The 19,612-nt window shown below is 33.1% G+C and overlaps 1 protein-coding gene across 1 annotated transcript in view; it reads right to left on the reverse strand.

Moving 5' to 3' along the window:
- Positions 1-19,612, reverse strand: part of Orc5 (origin recognition complex subunit 5) — a 57,178-nt gene that overhangs the window by 27,917 nt on the left and 9,649 nt on the right. Inside the window, exons 3-11 of the mRNA XM_042684766.1 lie at positions 17,401-17,598; positions 16,424-16,498; positions 14,204-14,315; positions 11,868-11,998; positions 7,718-7,766; positions 7,537-7,627; positions 3,974-4,026; positions 1,826-1,938; positions 324-371 (exon numbers count right to left, since the gene is read on the reverse strand). Of these exons, the coding sequence (XP_042540700.1) occupies positions 324-371; positions 1,826-1,938; positions 3,974-4,026; positions 7,537-7,627; positions 7,718-7,766; positions 11,868-11,998; positions 14,204-14,315; positions 16,424-16,498; positions 17,401-17,598 (870 nt within the window). The remainder of the gene's footprint in view (positions 1-323; positions 372-1,825; positions 1,939-3,973; positions 4,027-7,536; positions 7,628-7,717; positions 7,767-11,867; positions 11,999-14,203; positions 14,316-16,423; positions 16,499-17,400; positions 17,599-19,612) is intronic.

Here is a 19,612-nt window from a genome sequence, read left to right on the forward strand (position 1 = left end):
AATTTGAGCCCAGCTCCACTTCTGGCTTCGATAAATAAGTACCACATACTTTCCTACCTGGACTGGATTCAAAACAAATGATGATCCTCAGATCTCAGCCAAGTGAATAGCTAATATTACATGTTAACTCAGCTTTATCTATTACCAGCTAACATGAATGCGCCTCAATCATTGTACTCATATAACAAAATGCTATTGTAATAGTAAGTGGTATTATATCAACCTTAGTTTTCATATGCGAATAACTATATTATACAAATATCCATTTTCTGTACTATCCTAAATTCATGTTTCTACCATAAGAGAATTCATAATATAAATACCTTTTCATGTTTCTTTAGAAAGTTGGTTTTCTTGATTTTTCCATGATGCTGAAATTAAGAAAAATAATTCTTAAGATTATAAAAATACAAAACTACATAAAACTGGAAAAGACAATTTGTTAAAACATGTCATACATACTAGTTTCTATATTCTAGACTTTCAAAATTACTTTACTTATAACCTTATATTTATAACCCTTGTATTTATTTAACCTTGTATATTATAAACTTAAACAAGGTTATAATATAAATACCCTATATAAAGACTTCAGTATCTTTAGGCTGATTTAGATTTGAACTGGATGCAAGATTACTTTTGCAAATACACAAAATGATTTTAAATAGTTATTCTTATTAGAATAATTTATTATATTAAGTGATGAATATTTATTGCTATAAAAACAGAACTTCCAAAGATGAATGAGTTTTTAATTTATTAAAGAACAAATATTGACTGAAAGCACTTATGCATCAGGATTCCACAGGAAGGGTAAAAGGAGCATATGTGGACCCTACTCTTATGAGACTGAACAGTGGTGAGACAGAGAAAGGAAGAAGGAAGGAGGGAAGGAAGGAAAGAAGGAAGGAAGGAAAGAGTGAGCCAGGCGCTGGAGGCTTATGCATATAATCCTAGCTACTTAGGAGGTGGAGATCTGAGGATCACAGTTTGAATCCAGCCTGGGCAGAAAAGTCATCTCCAATTAATCCCTCAAAAATGAGAAGTGGAGCTGTGGTTCATAGTGGGAGAATGCTAGCCTTGAGCAAAAGAGCTGAGAGATGGTATCCAAGACCTGAGTTCAAGTGCCACAAATGACCAAAAAAAGAAAATCCAGTATAAACTGTTGTAAGCCTAAAGAAGCAAATAGCTTTGCACATAGTAAATAACAAACCAAAACGCCTACTTAGGAGGAAAGGCAACATTTAAATAGAAACCAGACAGGTCAGGAGAAAGGAAGGGCTTTCTAGAAAAAGAACATGTGCAAAGACATATAACTTACCAGAACATCCTGAGGAGCAAAAAGGCTGTCAAACTGCCTACCTTCACACAATTTCGGGTTGTGATATTAAAACCTTTAGTGAATGAGTTCTGATTACATATTTAGCAATCTCATTCTATGCTCTAACTCTTAGAAATTTATAGGTGTTGAGAAACTTAAAACAGTCATTCCTCAGTATTTATGGAGGATAAAAGAGCCCCTATCCCCAGAACAAAACCCAAGGACATTCAAATCCCTTACGTAACATGATAAACTAGTTGTATACAACCTACTGTGTGCTTTAAATCATCTCTAAATTAAATACTAAATATAATATAAATGCTAGGTAGTTTTGCATTGCATTATTTAAGGAATGACAAGAAAAAGTCTTTACATGTTCAACAGACACAATGTTTTTTTCATCTTCCAATAATTAAACCTTCAGTGTGATAGCTATAGATATAAAAAGTCAAGAGTATTCTGGAGTCTTCCAAAATAAAATGAAAAGCAGTATTTTACTATTACCTTAAGGAAGAACCTCTTGTCAGTTCTTGCTGGGTTGTACGAAGCAAGGTAAGCAGCAATAAGAATGAATTTAGAGTAGTATGGGAGTTCCACATGTGTATATGCTGACAGACCTACACATAAAAAATACTTTCATGGTGACATTTATCAAGCTACCAATGGGCATATCTGTGAGGAAGCACAAGACTAGGATTTATACTCAGAGTCTTTTACTAGCTAGGCAGGGACTCTACCACTTGAGCCACATCTTCAGTTCTTTTTCCTTTTATTTTCTGTATAGGATCTTGTGGGGTTTTTGCCTGGAGCCAGTTGAATACAATTCTTCTACCATGTTCCCCATTTAGCTGAGATTACAGATACCTACTATCACACCAGTTTATTTGTTGAGATATAGTCTCACTAACTTTTTTCCCAGGCTAGACTCAAACTGTGATTCTCTGATCTTCACCTTCCAAGAAGCTGTTCTGTCCTACCATTAAGTTTTCAGTATCTCTTCTCATTTATCTTTTCATTTCCATGTATTTTCTAGTCAAAAATTTCAACTTAAAATGCCACGATGACAATGAATTGCAGTGCTAAGCATTATTATTTATGACATGCTTTGCTCGTATTACTATTTTTGCTTGGGCCCTCCTATTCTGCATTCTACATCCTTACCCATTCTTCCCTTCAAGGCTATACTTTCAGTTAAACATTCCCTAATACTCTCTACTTTCCCAAAATAGTATACTATGAATTCCTACTGTGTACTTCACATGAATCTCACATATTATAACTAATCTAACGTAATACTATAACTAATGCCAACAGTTACATAAAAATTCTGTCTCTTACTAAGCTATGCTGTTTGCTCACAAACTATTTAGTATGCCCCCTTTTTATACCAAGTATACAGGAAATATTGAGTTGCTGAATAAATAACATAGTCAAGTGGCAATGATTCTTAAGGGAAGAAAAGGAACCTGATATTTTCTGAATATTCAGAATGTGTCAGACAATGCTAGGTGCTTTAAAGACTTTAAACCTCTGTAGTAACTTAGTTAAATATTCTTTTCAGTTTTACAAATGAAACTGATCACACCATTAGGAACTAGTGCAAAGCAATTTCTGCACACTTTTCTTTTTTTTCCGTATATATTTTTTATTGTAAAAATACTGTTCAGAGGGGTTACAGTTACATGAGTAAGGTAAAGAGTACATTTCTTATGGAGCATTGTTACCTCCTCCTTGGTTTTTCCCCTACCATCCTTTCCCGCCCCACCTCTCCAAGCCCCCTCCCACCCCCCCAACAAGTTGTAAAGTTCGTTTTCAACATAGTGTCTTGTACATCTCATTGTTACAATGGGTCAACCTGTATCCTTATTTCAGCATTTTGTTATTTCCTTTCCCCTCCTCAAATTAGAAAAATGTATATAAAAGATGCAGGGCACTGGAATCAAATATAGTGAAAATAGACTTTTTTTTGGTCGGTTATGGGGCTTGAACTTTGGGCCTGGGTGCTGTCCCCCAGCACTTCAGCTCAAGACTAGCACTCTAACACTTGAGCCCATTTCCAGCACCATTTCCAGTTTTCTGAGTAGTTTATTGGAGATAAAAGTCTCACAGCCTTTCCTGCCTAGGCTGGCTTTGAACCGCAATCTGCAGATCTCAGCTTCCTGATTAGCTAGGATTACAGGCGTGAGCCACTGGTACCCAGCCAGACTTTATTTTTTTAAGAGTAAAACTAGTTCTACTTAGGATAAATCCAAAGTAACAGTTTTGTTAAAGAAAGCAGAAGGCACAATGCTTGAAACATGATCATGTATTCCAAAACAGGGTTAAGTTAGAATTGGATTTTACTCCATAAAATTTGAGAAGTTGGAACATACATCAAGGTAAGACTGCATCATAACTGCTTTAATAAAAACATGAAAGAAACCTAAGATGCTTAACTGTCACGTGATACAAGCCAAAATTTAAAAAATTTTAAAAACATTTAGAGAAACCAGTATTCAACTGAAGGAAAATCATTAATCAAAATTTATTACAACATGAAAAGTACATTGTGTTTTATAACCCTACTTTCTGAATGAGTACTCTTTAGTATTAACTTCACCATCTGTAATGAAAGAAACATCCTGGTAACTTTTTGGATATTTTCTTTAATACCTTTTAGTTGTCCTGGATCGGTGTCTTCTTTCTGTAGTTTTTCCCACTGAGAACTGAAAAAAATACATAAGAATATGAATGTTAAAAGTATATGAAATCAGCTGGGTGTCAGTGACTCATGTCTCTAATCCTCAGGAGGCTGACATCTGAGGACAGCTGTATGAAGGTAGCCCAGGCAGGCCCCATGAAACTCTTATCTCTAATTAACTACTGAAAAACTGGAAAGGGAACTGTGGCTCAAGTGGTAGAGTGTTGGCCTTTAGAAGAAAAAAAAAACAAAAAAATCATAGAGACAGAGCCCAGACCCTGAGTTCAATTCTACGGACTGACACTGAATGGGGGGGGGGGGGGGGAGGGATGGAGAGAGAGGGAAGGGAGATGAAATCAATTTGCTTCATTAAATTTTTTATATTTATTTACAAATTTTAAAACCAAGGAAAATAATATATAACTGTACAACATCATTTATTGTATCTTACAACAATAAACTTATAGAGCAAGACCTAGATGTTAATTTTTTAATAATCGTTTATCCTGATTATAAATGTAATGCTAACAAAAAGCACTAATACCACAAACAATTCAGTAAAACTCCTGATGATCTAGTTACCATGATATATGTGTGTGTGTGTGTGTGTGTGTGTGTATAAGTGTATATACACATATATATGTGTGTGTGTGTATATATATACATATACATCTATCTATCTATATCTATCTATCTATATATATATATACACACACACACACACACACACACACACATCCCAGAAACTTTTGTTTCACATTCTCCTATTCTTTTCTAATGTATTTTTTCATCGGAAGATACTGTTTGAAAAAACGGGGATGATGTGTCTTTTATTTATATTTTGTTTTTTCTGTTTCTAGTTTAGCTACTTTTCATTTTGCAAGGCCTCATAGTTACTTAGTTCAGTAATGGAAGGTGATTCTATGAAAGGTTAAAATGATGCTATGATTCTATGGGGTGGCTCAATAGATTTAATTCTAAAGTGCTTTCTTCCATTATAAGTAATATTTCTTTAAATGTTAGATTGATGTTGTAGTGAACAAGAAAGGCAACATCTCTGCTCTCACAGAGGTAATAGGGTGCTATTTGTATTGAAACTTCATTGTTCTGAAAGTAGCAACATTTCCTTCAAGTCATCTATGCCTTTTTTTGCTATCTTGGTATCTTAATGTTTATTACAATGGCTAGTATATGACAATGGCTAGTATATGGTAAGCATTCAATAAATGTTATATATAAAATATGTAAATTATAGTGCCATTATCGTTTTGATTGGCTTATCTTCTGATTTTGTTTTTTGGTTTTTCTACTCCTTTTTATTTTCATAGTTGTTAGTTTGGCACAGGATTTCACTATGTAGTCTAGCTGGCCTCAGGTGCATTATCTTCCTGCCGTAGTCTCCCAAGTACACCACATACCTGGCTCATTTTTTCTTTGTCAGTACCAGTGTCGGCTGTCAAATCAATTCCTTTGTTTCCCTTCAAATAGTACTTTACCCAAACTACCTTTCTTTCTTTGGTCCTCTATACTCTCAGAACATGCTTTTGATTCTCTACTAGCCAGTGGTCTATGTTTTGGGGCTTAAAACTGTTTTTTAAGATTTGCTCACTAAAGAATAGACTCTTTCTGAAGGTGATTCCTTTTGTATGTCACAGCTACTAGTCAACCCACTCCTTATTCCCATGGTCGTTTCTTTTACTAGTAGTCACTTAAGCATGAGAACGGAACAGAATCTAGCTCTACTGTGTCAGTTATATGCCTCACCATTTGTGTGAAAACCAAACTTTCAGTCATCTTTAACTCCAAGCTATAATGCAGGCAAGGATTAATGGTAGTCATAATTATCCTAAGGGAAATCAGAAGTCTTTTCATGGTTATTTAAGAATAATTTTAACAATTACACATTTTCTACCCTTAAAAGACAAGATAATAAGCTTTTTTTATTGTCATTACTAAAATCTCTCATCTAAATTAATTTAATGAAAAGGGAAGAGGAATAATAGAATTTATTCCCCATGGTCAATGTTTATGATTTCTGTACCCTGTATCTTGTATGTAAGTTTATCTGATTTGGCGAATTGAAGGCGAATCACAGAAACAATGGGACAAACGGTGAACCAATGCAACAGCCATACTCACTAGACACTGTTGGAAATGAACTTTACAAATTGGGAGAGGAAGGGTGCTGGGGGTAGGGAAAGCGGGAAAAAATGAGGGAGAGGTTAACACTGCTTGAAAAGAAATGTACTCATTACCTTACTTATATAACTGTAACCCCTCTGTACATCACCTTTACGATAAAAAAAGAAAAGATTATAAGCTTTTCTATTGTCATTTCTAAAGTCACTCATCCAATTAATGAAAAGGGAAGAAGAATAAAAGAATGCTTGTGATATTTCCATTCATTTTGAAACTACTTAATTTTTGGAACCTTAATTACAATTTAACTTTTTTAACTAATGCTAGTTAAAAAGAAATAAATTACTAGGATAAGGCAATTATGAGAAAAATAACAAAACTGATCAGAAATGTAGAAAAGCTATATTTATAAAATGTTCTATATTTATAAATGAGTCTTAACCTAACACTTATAAGAGGACTTTACTATTCAGAAATAATTTTTAATATATTATTTAAATATTGTAAGGACTAGTAGAAGAGGAAGCTAAGGCTTACATATTTTCGATTACTTGGCATAATGTAAGAGAAAAAATTGCAAAGCTTCTAATGAGAGACAGTAATTTGTACATTTCATTTATAACCAAATTTTATAGTATTAAAATATCTGGTATAAATATGAAAACAAAACAGACTGATTTTCTTATAGTTTTCTAGATTTTTTTAAAAAGCCTTATTTCAAATTGCCTAATAATATAACCTCTTGAAATAATAATCCAAATCTTAAGTGTTCTATAACTGTTTCCTGTACATGAAAAAGGCAAAGGAAAACATGCATACTTTAGTAAACATCTGAAATAAAATATAAGTAAGGATGGAACGCTCCAAGGAGGAGAGTGCCTGCCTGGAGAATATAAGGCTCTAAATTCAAATGTCAGTACCACAAAAAAGAAGATGGGATAGAAATAAAGCATCCTCAATCCAAAACTTAGAAATAGTAAGTCCAAAAACCCCAAACTTATTTTCCCCCCAGACCAAAGTTTTAATTCAAGGTCTCATAGTTACTGAGCTTACTTATGATGGTTGGTGCTCTACTAATTGAATCATGCTTTCACTTGATTTCCTTTTTGAGGTAAAGTCTTAAGCACTTTTCTACATAGGCTATGAACCTCTATCCTATGGATCTCAACCTCCTCAGTATCAAGGATTACAGATGAGAACCACAGATGGTATGGCCTAAGACCCCAAACTTCTCAAGTTCTGATATCTTGTTCAAGCAGTTTAAAAATTTTTTAATATTTTGCCTACATAATATTCCAAAATCTGGAAAAAAAATCTTAAATTTGAAAAAAAATTTGTTATTCCAAGCATCTTGTATAAAGAAGAATCATTTATATATCAAATAAAGAACAATTACCTTGATATTTCCCTGAGATAAACAGTCTGCATGGCTTTCTTCAAATGTGGTTCAATATTTCTCCACAGTTTGCGAGTATCACGTTCACCTGCTACACATACCCAGGAGAAAACTTCAGTAACTTAGATCATTAGAAAAAGTCTCTGAAAAGAAATATTAATGATTAAATTTCCGTAATTACCTTCTCCTTTAACTACAGGCTCACAATATTTAGGAAAATTAAGTGCAGCCTATAAATAAAGATAGAAAAACAAAGAGAAAGCATGAATCTTATTATAATTCAAGTAATTTTAAGTTCAGTTGCTCAAGTAAAATGTAGTTACAACTTATTACTACAGTAAGGCAGCACAAATACCAATAATGATAGTCCAAGAGTATAACTGTGTAATTGGCCTAAATATTAGGCTCTGGATATAAAACAACAAAACATTACTTTTAGGTAATAATGATGTCTCCTAGAATTATAAAGCATTTAATAAAATACATCAAGTCCAAAGAATTACCTGGTATTTTACAACATTTGGACATTATCACAAATTAAACATCATCTAGTTGAGTATGACACACTATTTAGATTGGGAGCACTATCTGAGACTGTTATAAATTCAAGTTCTTGGCATCAACCCAGGCATATTAAATCAAAATCCCTGAGAATGAAACCCAGGAAGCTATATTTTAACTATCCTCTAAAAATTGTGTGTTTTAAAGTCTCAGAAACTGTAACTTACCATAACTATTTAGTAGTTTTCCATGAATTAACGCTCAAATTCTATTAAAAGGTAATTTAAGCTAATTGGTTAAAAAAAATACTGATGCCATTAAATAAGACTAATTTGATCCTAACTATTCTATTCTGAAATAATCCAGTAACAGGACCTACAGAAAAGATAATTATGTAATCTCAATTCAGGGGATAACACTAAGTGCTAACATTAATCTGAGAAAGAGGTTAAGGAAGACATTTCCACGTTGGTCAACTAAGATTTTCAGATCTAAGCACTGGTCATAACACTAAGGTATTATAATGTTAAAACTAACAGGTAAATAATCAGCTAAATTAAAACATACTGCTTTTCTTTTTGGTTGAAATATTAAAATATGTTAAATAATTATGAAGAGTTTTAAAAATAATTTTAAGAGTCTATTATCTAGTTTTACTTTCATAAATTATAAAAACAAAATTAATCTTAATGTGATTCCACATAAAGATACTGAACGCACAAAACTATATAATTAACTTTCCAAACACAATTTCTTTATTTAAGTAAACTTACAAGACTGATCCTTAGTAATAAGTGGATTTTATAAGTTAATATTTGTCCAAATGCAAAAAATTTCTTGCAGCTTTTACTACATTCAAATGTGTTCTTCCTTATCTTTAAGAGTTAACTCTTTAACTCTTTAACAAATTAAAAGGGAGAAAATTATAAAGGTATAACTTTATTAAGAAATTAATAAATGCGCCAAAAATATCCATGCTAATAACAGTAACATAAGCATAATCATCATGAACTCAAAATGGTCACTTGTAAGTACCTTATTCCTGAAAACTACACTTTTATTATATCTATTTGGCAGCTAAGGAAACAGAACCAAAGTATAATCTGCCCATATGTTCATAGTGATCCCACTGCTTGAAATTGTGATTGCAGATCTATGTTTTGTGGATTTTTAAAAAATTAGTAATCTTATCAATGCCTCATTCAAGAATATTTCCCTTCTTTTAAAGAAAAATCTGACATTTTAAGAGGTAAAATAATAAGTTAAATATGCTGATAAGCCAGGCACCAGTGGCTAAGGCCTGTAATCCTAGCTACTCAGGAGGCTGAGATCTGAGGTTCATAGTTTAAAGCCATCCCCAGCAGGAAAGTCCAAGACTCTTATCACCAATTAACCACCAGAAAACCAGAAGTAGTGCTGTGGCTCATGTGGTAGAGCGTTAGCCTTAAGGTAAAGAGCTGAGGAACAGTGCCCAGACCCAGAGTTCAAGCCCTACAACTAACCAAAAAAAAAAAAAAAGAAAAAAAATGCTGAGTAGGTTACAAAGGTAAGACAAATTAAGAAGCTTACCATTTCTTCTTCACTGAAACTTTCAGTATATCTTCATTACAGCATTTGAAATTCTTAGAATTTAGTCTGATACATATACATAAGTCAGAATTCTAAGTTAGCACCAATTCTAAGTTAGTACCAAGAGTGTCCCTTGGTTTCTTTACACCTTCTCTCAGATATTCAAACACTAGTCAAGGAATTGCTGATAAAATTAACATCACAAACATTATGGAATTTATTGGAAAGTTACAATAGGGAGGTTATCAGGTGAGCCAAATCTGATCACAAGTTCTTCATAAACAGAATGGTTTCTCTGCTGTTTTTCATAAAAGAGATTATAGGAGAATTTTATGTGACACTTCTGTCTTGTTGATAGAGATGGCTATGTGGTAAAGAATAAACCTTCCTCTAGGAGGCCTTGAAAGAGATTCCCAGAAGACAGCCAACAAGGCTGTGGGATCTTCCTACAGCCAACACTAATTAAATTCTGTAAGCAATCTGAACGAGCCTGGAAGCAGAATTTTCCCCAGAACAACAAAAATTCATTCAAGGCTAGAAGCATGGCTCAAGTGCTAGAGTGCCTGCCAAGGAAGTCTAAGTCCCTGAGTTTAAACCCTAATACTACAAAACAAAAATAAAAACTAGCAAACTAAGAGAATTCATTCTAGCCAGTATTTTTCAGTCTTATGATATCCTAAGTAGAGAACCGAATAAAACAGAGCCTAGATTTCTTTTTCTTTCTTTTTTTGGTTGTGGGGTTTCAATAACAGCCTGGATTTCTAACGTACAGAACTGTGAGCTAATAATAGATTAAAAAACAGTATGTTGCTCTAAACTGGTAAATCCAATAATTTCATAGGCATCAAAAGAAATACAATATATGCTGATGTATAAATATAAAAATATTCCAAAGCCACATATAAATCCTAGTAATGGTTCTTCTAGGTACCTTTCCCTTTTCCTTTCTTCTTCTTATGTAAGTCCCCTCTGTTGTCATTTCCCCTTAAATATGAGTGGTCTTATCCCAAAAGCATTCAACTTCTAGAAGACTATTAACGATTAGCCTGAGCTAGTTTGTTCCATCTCAGATGAGAAGATGCTTGACATCTACATGTAAGTCAGAAAAGCCCTGAAATCCCAAACTACCACAAACATACTAAATATGACCACAATTTTAAATGACCATCTTTCCCATATTCTGACTCAAACACATATTCTAATATACACTGGATCCCTTTACTTCAAAGCAAAGGATGGAAAAGTGCATAGCAATGAAAACAGGCTAAGAGATAATTTGTTACTTTAAAAATAATTGCCTTCCCATCTTACTGGCTTTTTTTTTTAAGATCTTAATTACCAATAAAAGGTTTCTTAAAAGAAAATAGAAAAGATATTCCTGACACCTTCCTTTTACACCTCCACAATTAAAAGAGACAAAAAAAATTAAACAATCAATTCCCATATTTCTTATGGAATACAAACAGCTATTCTGATGCTTTTTTTTAAATTTAGAGCATTTAACATACAACAACTACTAGCTCTAAGTCAGCTCTAAGATCTGAATTGAAGCACCTTATACTCAAGTCTATCTAGATTACAGGCCAAACATTTCTATGAACATGGAAACCTGGAAGAACATGTTACCAAAAAATAAATACAATAAAATACACAGAGTCTGGTATCTGTGGCTCAAGCTGTAATCCTAGCTACTCAGGGGGCTGAGATCTGAGGATCATGGTTCAAAGCCAGCCCAGGCAGTAAAGTCCATAAGACTCTTATCTCCAATAAAACTACCAAAAATAGCCATAAGTAGAGCTGTGGGTTAAGTGGTAGAGCACTATCCTTGAGAAAAAGAAGGTAAGGGGCAGTATCTAGGCCCCAAATTCAAGCCCCAGGACTGGTACCAAAAATAAAAACAAAAACAAACACATAAACACACACAAACACACACACAGAGATGTACAACAATTTTAAGGTTGAATAACTTCTTGTTATTGTTACTCATTTTGGTTTTAATAGAGTTCTACATTTTCTGCAACCAGAGAAAAGAGAAAGAAAAAGCAACATGGCTAAGGAAAGTAAAACCACACCAAAGATAAATGCAATTTTCTCATCAGGTCCAAGTATATACTAATTCAGACATGGAATTGTTAAATGACATATTAGCCTCAAAAGGCCATATCCAAATCTGCAGAATACATACATTTTTGGCTCCTTGTTTGTCTCCATTTCTACATAAAAAATATTAAAAGGCACATGTAAGCGGAAAGCTCACTCACCAGGTGTCTCAGTTCTTTCAAATCCCGACAGACAGTGTAGAAAACCCCAAGAAGAATATTAATGTAGGCGGCATAAAAGTCAGCCGAATACTCTGGAGGATGATCATGAGACAGTATCTTTTGAAGGTTCCCTGTTCACAGGACATAGTTAACTTAAAATATCTAGCATATAATACTTTTATCTTATCCTATACACAGGACATAGTTAACTTAAAATATCTAGCATATAATACTTTTATCTTATAGTACTTTATAACAAAGGTTTTTAAAAAAATACTTCAGGCCCAGAAATAATAAAATTTACTAGATTAGAAAAGTATGATTTGTGATAGAATAATAAGTAAACATAATAAAAATATTTTCTTTCTTACTTTATAATTTCATTAAAGCCAACATAAAAGAATGAAGTAAAAGTAATATGCAGAACAACAGCACAAAGGTAGGAAATTATTTTTACTTATTTATTTTTTGTGAACTAAGGGCCTTGTACTTGCCCTCTACTAATGGAACCACACTCCAGCCATGAGATAAGAAACTGTATGCCACTAAACTACGTCACTAAAAATGTCAAATAGTTACCAGAGCAAAACTTAACCTAGCCTGACTGATAAATAAGTAATCAAAATCCCAATTAAGTATATTATAATCTATCTGAAGGAAAGTAGTCTGTATGTAGTAAAGATAAAAACACAGACTTCCAAATCTGGCTCCTAACTACTAAGGAAACACGTTCTTAACATTAGATAATACATTGCTAAAGATGATATGTGTATTGCATTAGCATAATAGAATGACATTAATCATCCTATAGTTTAGCTTATCAATAATGTTGCTTCCTAGAATAGCTTTTTATCTGATTATAGTGTTTAAGTTTAAAAAATGATACGTAAAAGGTCTTAAGATTTAATCATCAGGGGCTGGGAAGGTGGCTCAGTGGTAGAGCGCTTGCCTTGCATGCCTGAGGCCCTGGGTTCGATTCCTCAGCACCACATAAGCAAAAAGAAAAAAGCCAGAAGTGGTGCTGTGGCTCAAGTGGTAGAGCACTAGCTTTGAGCTGAAGAACTGAGGGACAGCATCCAGGCCCAGAGTTCAGGCCCCACAACTGGACCAAGAAAAAAAAAAAAGATTTAATCATCAGGCTTAATATGGTTCTTACTATATTTTCTACTTTCCTATACTCTCTAACATTAGAAAGATAATATTGAATTTTGTCTTTAAACTCCCTTTAGTATCTATGCCACTTTGTATCTTTTTAAAACATTTTTCAATTATATCATACTTTAGACAATGTAAAAAAAATCAACTTTTTTTTATAATTTTCTAAACCCTAACTTTTCAATACTTAAAAATAAAATAGGATACATTATCCTGCCCATGTAATTGTAACCCCTCTGTACAGTATGTTCACAAATAAAATAAAACTAAAAAAAAATAAGCTGCATAAAATATAAAAAAATAAAATAAAATAAAATAAAATAGGATATAAAAAATACAGTGATGGAAGTAGTCATACAAATTTTTTAACAGAATTCTTTAATTTATTCCTTTTTCCCCCTTTTTCCTTATTTTGTGATTTTCCACACTTGGAAAGCTCCTAAAAATAATGGTTCCATTTACTTTGTTAAGTTTAATTAGCTAAAACAGGAAGTGTTACGGTATTCTGAAAGACAGAAAATTTGTGCTGAGTTTGGTAATAAATGTTTACAGCTTATTGGTTTAGTTTTTAAAGGTCCAAGATCACTCATGGGATGCTTTTTACTCATAGTATGCTAACCATCTATGCTTCACAGTTATCTTTGAATCAGAAGTATCATCTTCACATAATAATTGTCCAGTAGTAATCTGCAAATCTATTCAATAATACAAGAAATCACTGTGTTCTTCCAAAGGCAAAAATGATAAGGACCTATAAATTTTAAGATTAAAAATAACCCCCAATAAACTAGCAGTTAGTACAGTGAGTTATCATTTAAAAAAACGGAATACACAAAATCAGAGGGTACATTCCAAATGGTACTTAGCCCAAGTTTGTAATAAAGATCTCAATGTAATGTTAATAAGCTTTACCAGTCTAGGCTGATTCATACATGTGTAACAGCTATAATCACTATATATAGTACACACATTAATCCACTAAAAGTGATAAAAATATATTAGAGCTGGTCATTGAAAAAAATCAGTAATTTTATGAGAATAACCTCTCAATGTTCAAAAATAGCCTCTCAGTTTCTACAGAAATCTAAACCATTTTATTTGAGATTTGTACCCATCCAAATATTTCAATAATACAGCTTAATCTTTCAAACTTTCAAAACAAAAACTACTGAATACTTTACCTATGCTATAATCAGGGAAATACAAGACAAATGGCTCAAAGCATCCAGTATTTGGACGAAATTTTTCCCAAATAATTTCACTGAGAAAGATAACAGTCACATTTCTATCAGTCTGTAAAAGAAAAAGAAATAAAAACAACCTTGAATTTAAAAAACTTAAATCAGAGCAATAATTCCATTTAGATTTTTCATCAAGTAAATCCAGCAAAGCTCCAATATATAGCAAATTATTTCCATATTAATAAGTTGTACTTTGAAAACCTAATCAAGGAGCTCAACCACTTGCACATTTTCATACATAATTACTTAGAATTTCCATAAAACTTGTAGATTAATCAACATTTCAGTTACCCATGAATGCTAGAATGCTAGGATGATCACACAAGTATTTTATAGAAATTAAAAATGCATTTGCTTGAAAAGTTGAGACAAATCCTCTTATAGGAACTTCTTTAAAATCATAAGCTTTCAAACAATAAGCAAAAATGCAAAGCTTAGCTTTGTTCATCAGTAAATATAAAAAGAAAATATGGAGTTAAAGAAGAGCAGACATGACATACTATTATTTTATTGAGTTTATATATTATTGAGTAAAGCTGATGCTGAATATATATTAAAATACAGACAACTGTCTTAGTATTTAAAAAAAAAACCAGTAAGTAAAAACATGCAATTTAAAGTACATTAAAAGAACAATTTCAATGGGCCTTTTACTCCTTTATAGTCTGGCCATAAATGTCTTATGCATGATAGAATTTACCTGTATCCACTTCCACACTCTCCAGAAAAAAATTAATTTTCCATATTCTTTTGACATGTCTTTGGCTTACAGAGCAAGCACAAGGCTGGACACGTGTAATCCTAGCTACTTTAGGAGGTAAGATCTGAGGATTGTGGTCCCAAGCCCAGCATGGGCAGGAAAGTCCATGAGACTCTTACCTCAGAAGTAGAACTGTGGCTCAAAGTGGGAGAGTGTTAGCAGTACAAGAGCTGCTTGGATCCCAAAGTATTCATAGGACCCAATCTCACATATAGCACTGTTTGGTTTTTGTTTTTTCAATTTTGGAGAAAGTTGATTGTACCACTTAGGTGGCAATACATTGCATGACCAGGCAAGTTTATCTCTGCCACACTAAGCTGTGCTGATCTAGAAGTATTAGTTATAAAGAGGAGGAATAAAAAAGACCGGATGTGTAGAACACCTGTTTTTTATGATGCTCTATTATTTACTAATTCCTAATTTCTGTGCTTATATATCAATTATCATTCCTTAGAAAGGTATGCTTTGGGTTAACAAATATAGCTGGGTTCAACAAATGAATAATACCCAAGGGAAAAAACCAGCCTATTTATGATGGCAAAGATCTTTCAAATGTTTTTGCATCTTACAAAATCACTGATTTCTAGGAATCTCTGAATTTATATCTCTATAGGATAAAAAAAGTATGCTCTATCTGATCACAAAACATATGCAAAAGTACTTTATAAAGTTAATTAAAAATATACTTGGAGGTTTAAAAAATAGTAACACAATAATGGAACTATAAATACAAACTAAAATAGTAAATATAGAATGAGTTATAATACTGAATGACCATAGGCAGAGGAGTTGGGGAGGTGGGGAAGGAAGGGATGGTAGGGAAAAAAACAAAGGAGGGGATAACAACGCTCAATAGGAAATGTACTCATTATCTTACTAATGTAACTGTAACCCCTCTGTACAGTATCTTTACAATAAAAAATATATATTAAGAAAATAAAAAAATGATCCAGAATATCTATATTCCTTTTTTAACATGTAAGGGGACTCAAACTCAGGGCCTGGGCACTGTCCCTTAGCTTTTTTGCTTCAGGCTGCCATTCTACCACTTGAGCCACATCTCTACTTCTTAATCTTTTTTATGTCATTAACATGAAAACAAAATTTTACAATTATTATAGAGTTCACTCTAGTCTCTGGTTAATAGAAGTTACTTTGTAATTAGATATAAAAAGCTGAAATAATTGAAAAGTAAATTTTATCAAAAGTTGTTTTTACTACAAAAAAATGGAACTTTATTCAATGGAAAAATGAAAATTACATTTATACTATTGATGTCATATATCAGTATGGCAAAAATGAAAAGTTGTGGCAACAAATCTACTGATAAGGGAATACATCTGTCCATATTTTATAGATCTAATTCATTTATTTTGAGGGAAAACCACCCTCATACTTACCAATTCTTGCAACCTAAGAAATCCAGGCAAAAGATTCGCTTCCATATCTCTTAGATATTCTGCTTTATCTAGAACCTTAAGAAAAAGAAAAAAGATGCAACACCAAAATAATTACAAAGTCCTTTACAAAATATGTATATAATATAGTACAAATTCAAACTTGAACTATCCATATAAAGAAAAATTATAGCTTCTGATTTAACTTTTGAAATACTATTTACATTTCTAAAAAGTCAGGTTAATTGCTATCCATTTTCACAAACTTAGCCCATCGAAAACCAAGCAATTAATCTTTTCCCACAAACTTATCCATTTGCTGTCTCTTCCACTTACTTCTTTCATCTCCTTCCAAATCACCTACTTAATATGCTGTAAATCTTAAAAGACAAATGCCTTCATTCTTCCTAAGGGATATTTGTTGCTTAGAAAACCTCACTATCTCTTTTCATTGTCTAGAAAATGAAATGAAGTGTTTTGTATATTTTCAAGACTTTCCATGATCTGGCCCCAACTTATCTCTAGTCTTCATTTTCTCCCTTCATACTTTGTAAAACGTTAAAACTAGACTATTTGTTACTCTCTAAATTTATTCCCAGCAATATGCCTTTGGTTAAATAATCCTGCTCCATCTTAAATAATCACTCTTCAGTTTCCTCAAATGTTTTCTTATTTGATCTTTCAGGTCTACCTCAAATATTATCACCTCATAAAGCTGTACTAGATGTACCTCAGACTATGAATCTCATAGTTTTCACTTACATTTTCTATATAGAGTCTTATGTGAATATGTTATAACTTTGCTATTAAAAATAGCTCTCTTTACAAATAGGAAAGAGTTTGATTAGATTTTTGTATTCCAAAGCACTTTCCACAGAACAGTGTATAAAAACAAGTCTCAAAAACAAATATACAAGAATTAATCAAACATACAATCAATGTTCAAACAAAAGATAATATTATCAAGTTGAATTACTTACAATATATACAGTTTGGGTCTTGAGACTTTCAACTGTGGTTATTTGTTTAAATAATCGAACAAAGTCATTAAAGGTTTCACAGATTATTTCAGTAGAACATCCTTCTGAAGCATTAAGGTAACTCAACTTGTTCAAAATTTGTTCCAAAAGCAGCCTCAAGGTAAAGCATTCAACACAATTCACAAAGACATGTGGAAGCTGAAATCCCAAAACAAAAAGCGTCAATAAAAAACATACACACTAGGGTTGTACTGGGTAGTCTTCATTTGCCTTTCTAAATCTATACCATTCTCCAACCATCCTGTGTCCCAGATGTCACCACCAGCCTATCATTATCTGACTGTGGTTGGAGAAAAAGAAAGAAATAGTAGAAAAAGGAGAGTTGTAGGAAGAAAAACATGATATTTTTTCTTTTGATTCCCTACCAGCACCACTGTAGACCAGTTTGACAGTGGCTATTCTTTTACCAAAGGCTACACAAATTTCAACTCGACACTCCCTCTTCTAATACTATATCTCTTGCTGGGTTCTGGAAACAGCTACTATCCAAGGTCCCTTCAGGCCTAGGGAGAATAAAGGCCCTAATGAGTCACTATCCCTTTTCTATTCCCTCAAGTTTCAACTTTTAAAATAGTCTCTCATTAAATTCACTTCAGTCATTTCTTTGACTTTGTCATTTGTTTCCATAGAGATTCAAAGTAAACTTGTATTCTCTTAAGAACTCTTAAGAAACTCAGGTCCATATTACAATTCTAAATATCTATTCGCCAAACAATGGAGCACCCAAATTTATCAAAGAAACACTACTTTCCCTCAAATCCCATATAGATCCAAAGACATTAATTGTTGGGGATTTTAACACACCACTTTCCCCACTAGATAGATCAACTCGGCAAAAACTCAACAGAGAAACCGCAGATCTAAACAGCTGCATAGATCAACTAGACTTAACAGACATTTACCGAACATTTCACCCAGCAGCATCAGAATACACGTTTTTCTCAGCAGCACATGGAACGTTTTCTAAAATAGACCACATTTTAGGCCACAAAGCAAACTTGTCTAAATTCAGAAACATTGAAGTTATACCTTGCATTCTCTCTGACCACAAGGGAATAAAATTAGAACTCAACACCAAAAGCCACCAAAGAAAGTCCGGTATCACATGGAGGCTGAACAACACACTGCTGAATCATGAGTGGGTCATGGAAGAGATTAGAAAGGAAATTCAAATGTTCATGCTATTCAACAAAAATGAACACACAAAATACCAGCTCCTCTAGGACACAGCAAAGGCAGTACTCAGAAGCAAGTTTATAGCTCTGAGCTCCTACATCAACAAATTGGAGAGATCAGAAACTAGCAATTTAATGACACATCTAAACCTCCTTGAAAAAGAGCAGCAAGATAAACCCCAATCCAGTAGACGGAAAGAAATAATCAAAATTAAATCAGAATTAAATGAATTAGAATCCAAAAAAACTATAGAAAGAATCAACAAAACAAAGAGTTGGTTCTTCGAAAAACTTAACAAAATTGACAGACCCTTAGCAAATCTTATCAGAAAAAGAAGAGAACACACCCAAATTAATAAACTCAGAGATGAGAATGGAAACATCACCACGGAAACAAGCAAGATTCAGAACATTATAAGGGAATACTTCTCAAAACTTTATGCTAATAAGTTTGAGAACTTGACAGAAATGGACCTCTTCCTAGCAAATATTGACATGCCAAAACTAAACCAAGATGAGTTAAACTATCTTAACAGGCCCATATCAAGCATTGAAATAGAAACAGCAATAAGAGACCTCCCAGCTAAGAAAAGTCCAGGACCAGATGGTTTTACAGCGGAATTTTACAAGGCCTTCAAAGCAGAGCTCACACCAATTCTCCTCCAACTCTTCAATGAAATTGAAAGAGAAAGCTCACTACCGAACACATTCTATGAAGCCATCATAACCCTCATCCCAAAACCAGGCAGGGACTCATCAAAGAAAGAGAACTATAGACCCATTTCTTTGATGAACATTGATGCAAAACTTCTCAACAAAATTTTGGCCAACCAACTTCAGCAATTCATCCAAAAAATCATACACCACGATCAAACAGGATTCATTTCAGGGATGCAAAGCTGGTTCAATATACGCAAATCAATTAATACTATTCATCACATCAACAGGAGCAAGAATAAGAACCACATGGTTATCTC

Source organism: Dipodomys spectabilis, unplaced genomic scaffold (genome assembly GCF_019054845.1).
Source record: "Dipodomys spectabilis isolate Male_0828 unplaced genomic scaffold, ASM1905484v1 ptg000089l, whole genome shotgun sequence".
Taxonomy (NCBI): Eukaryota; Metazoa; Chordata; class Mammalia; order Rodentia; family Heteromyidae; genus Dipodomys; species Dipodomys spectabilis.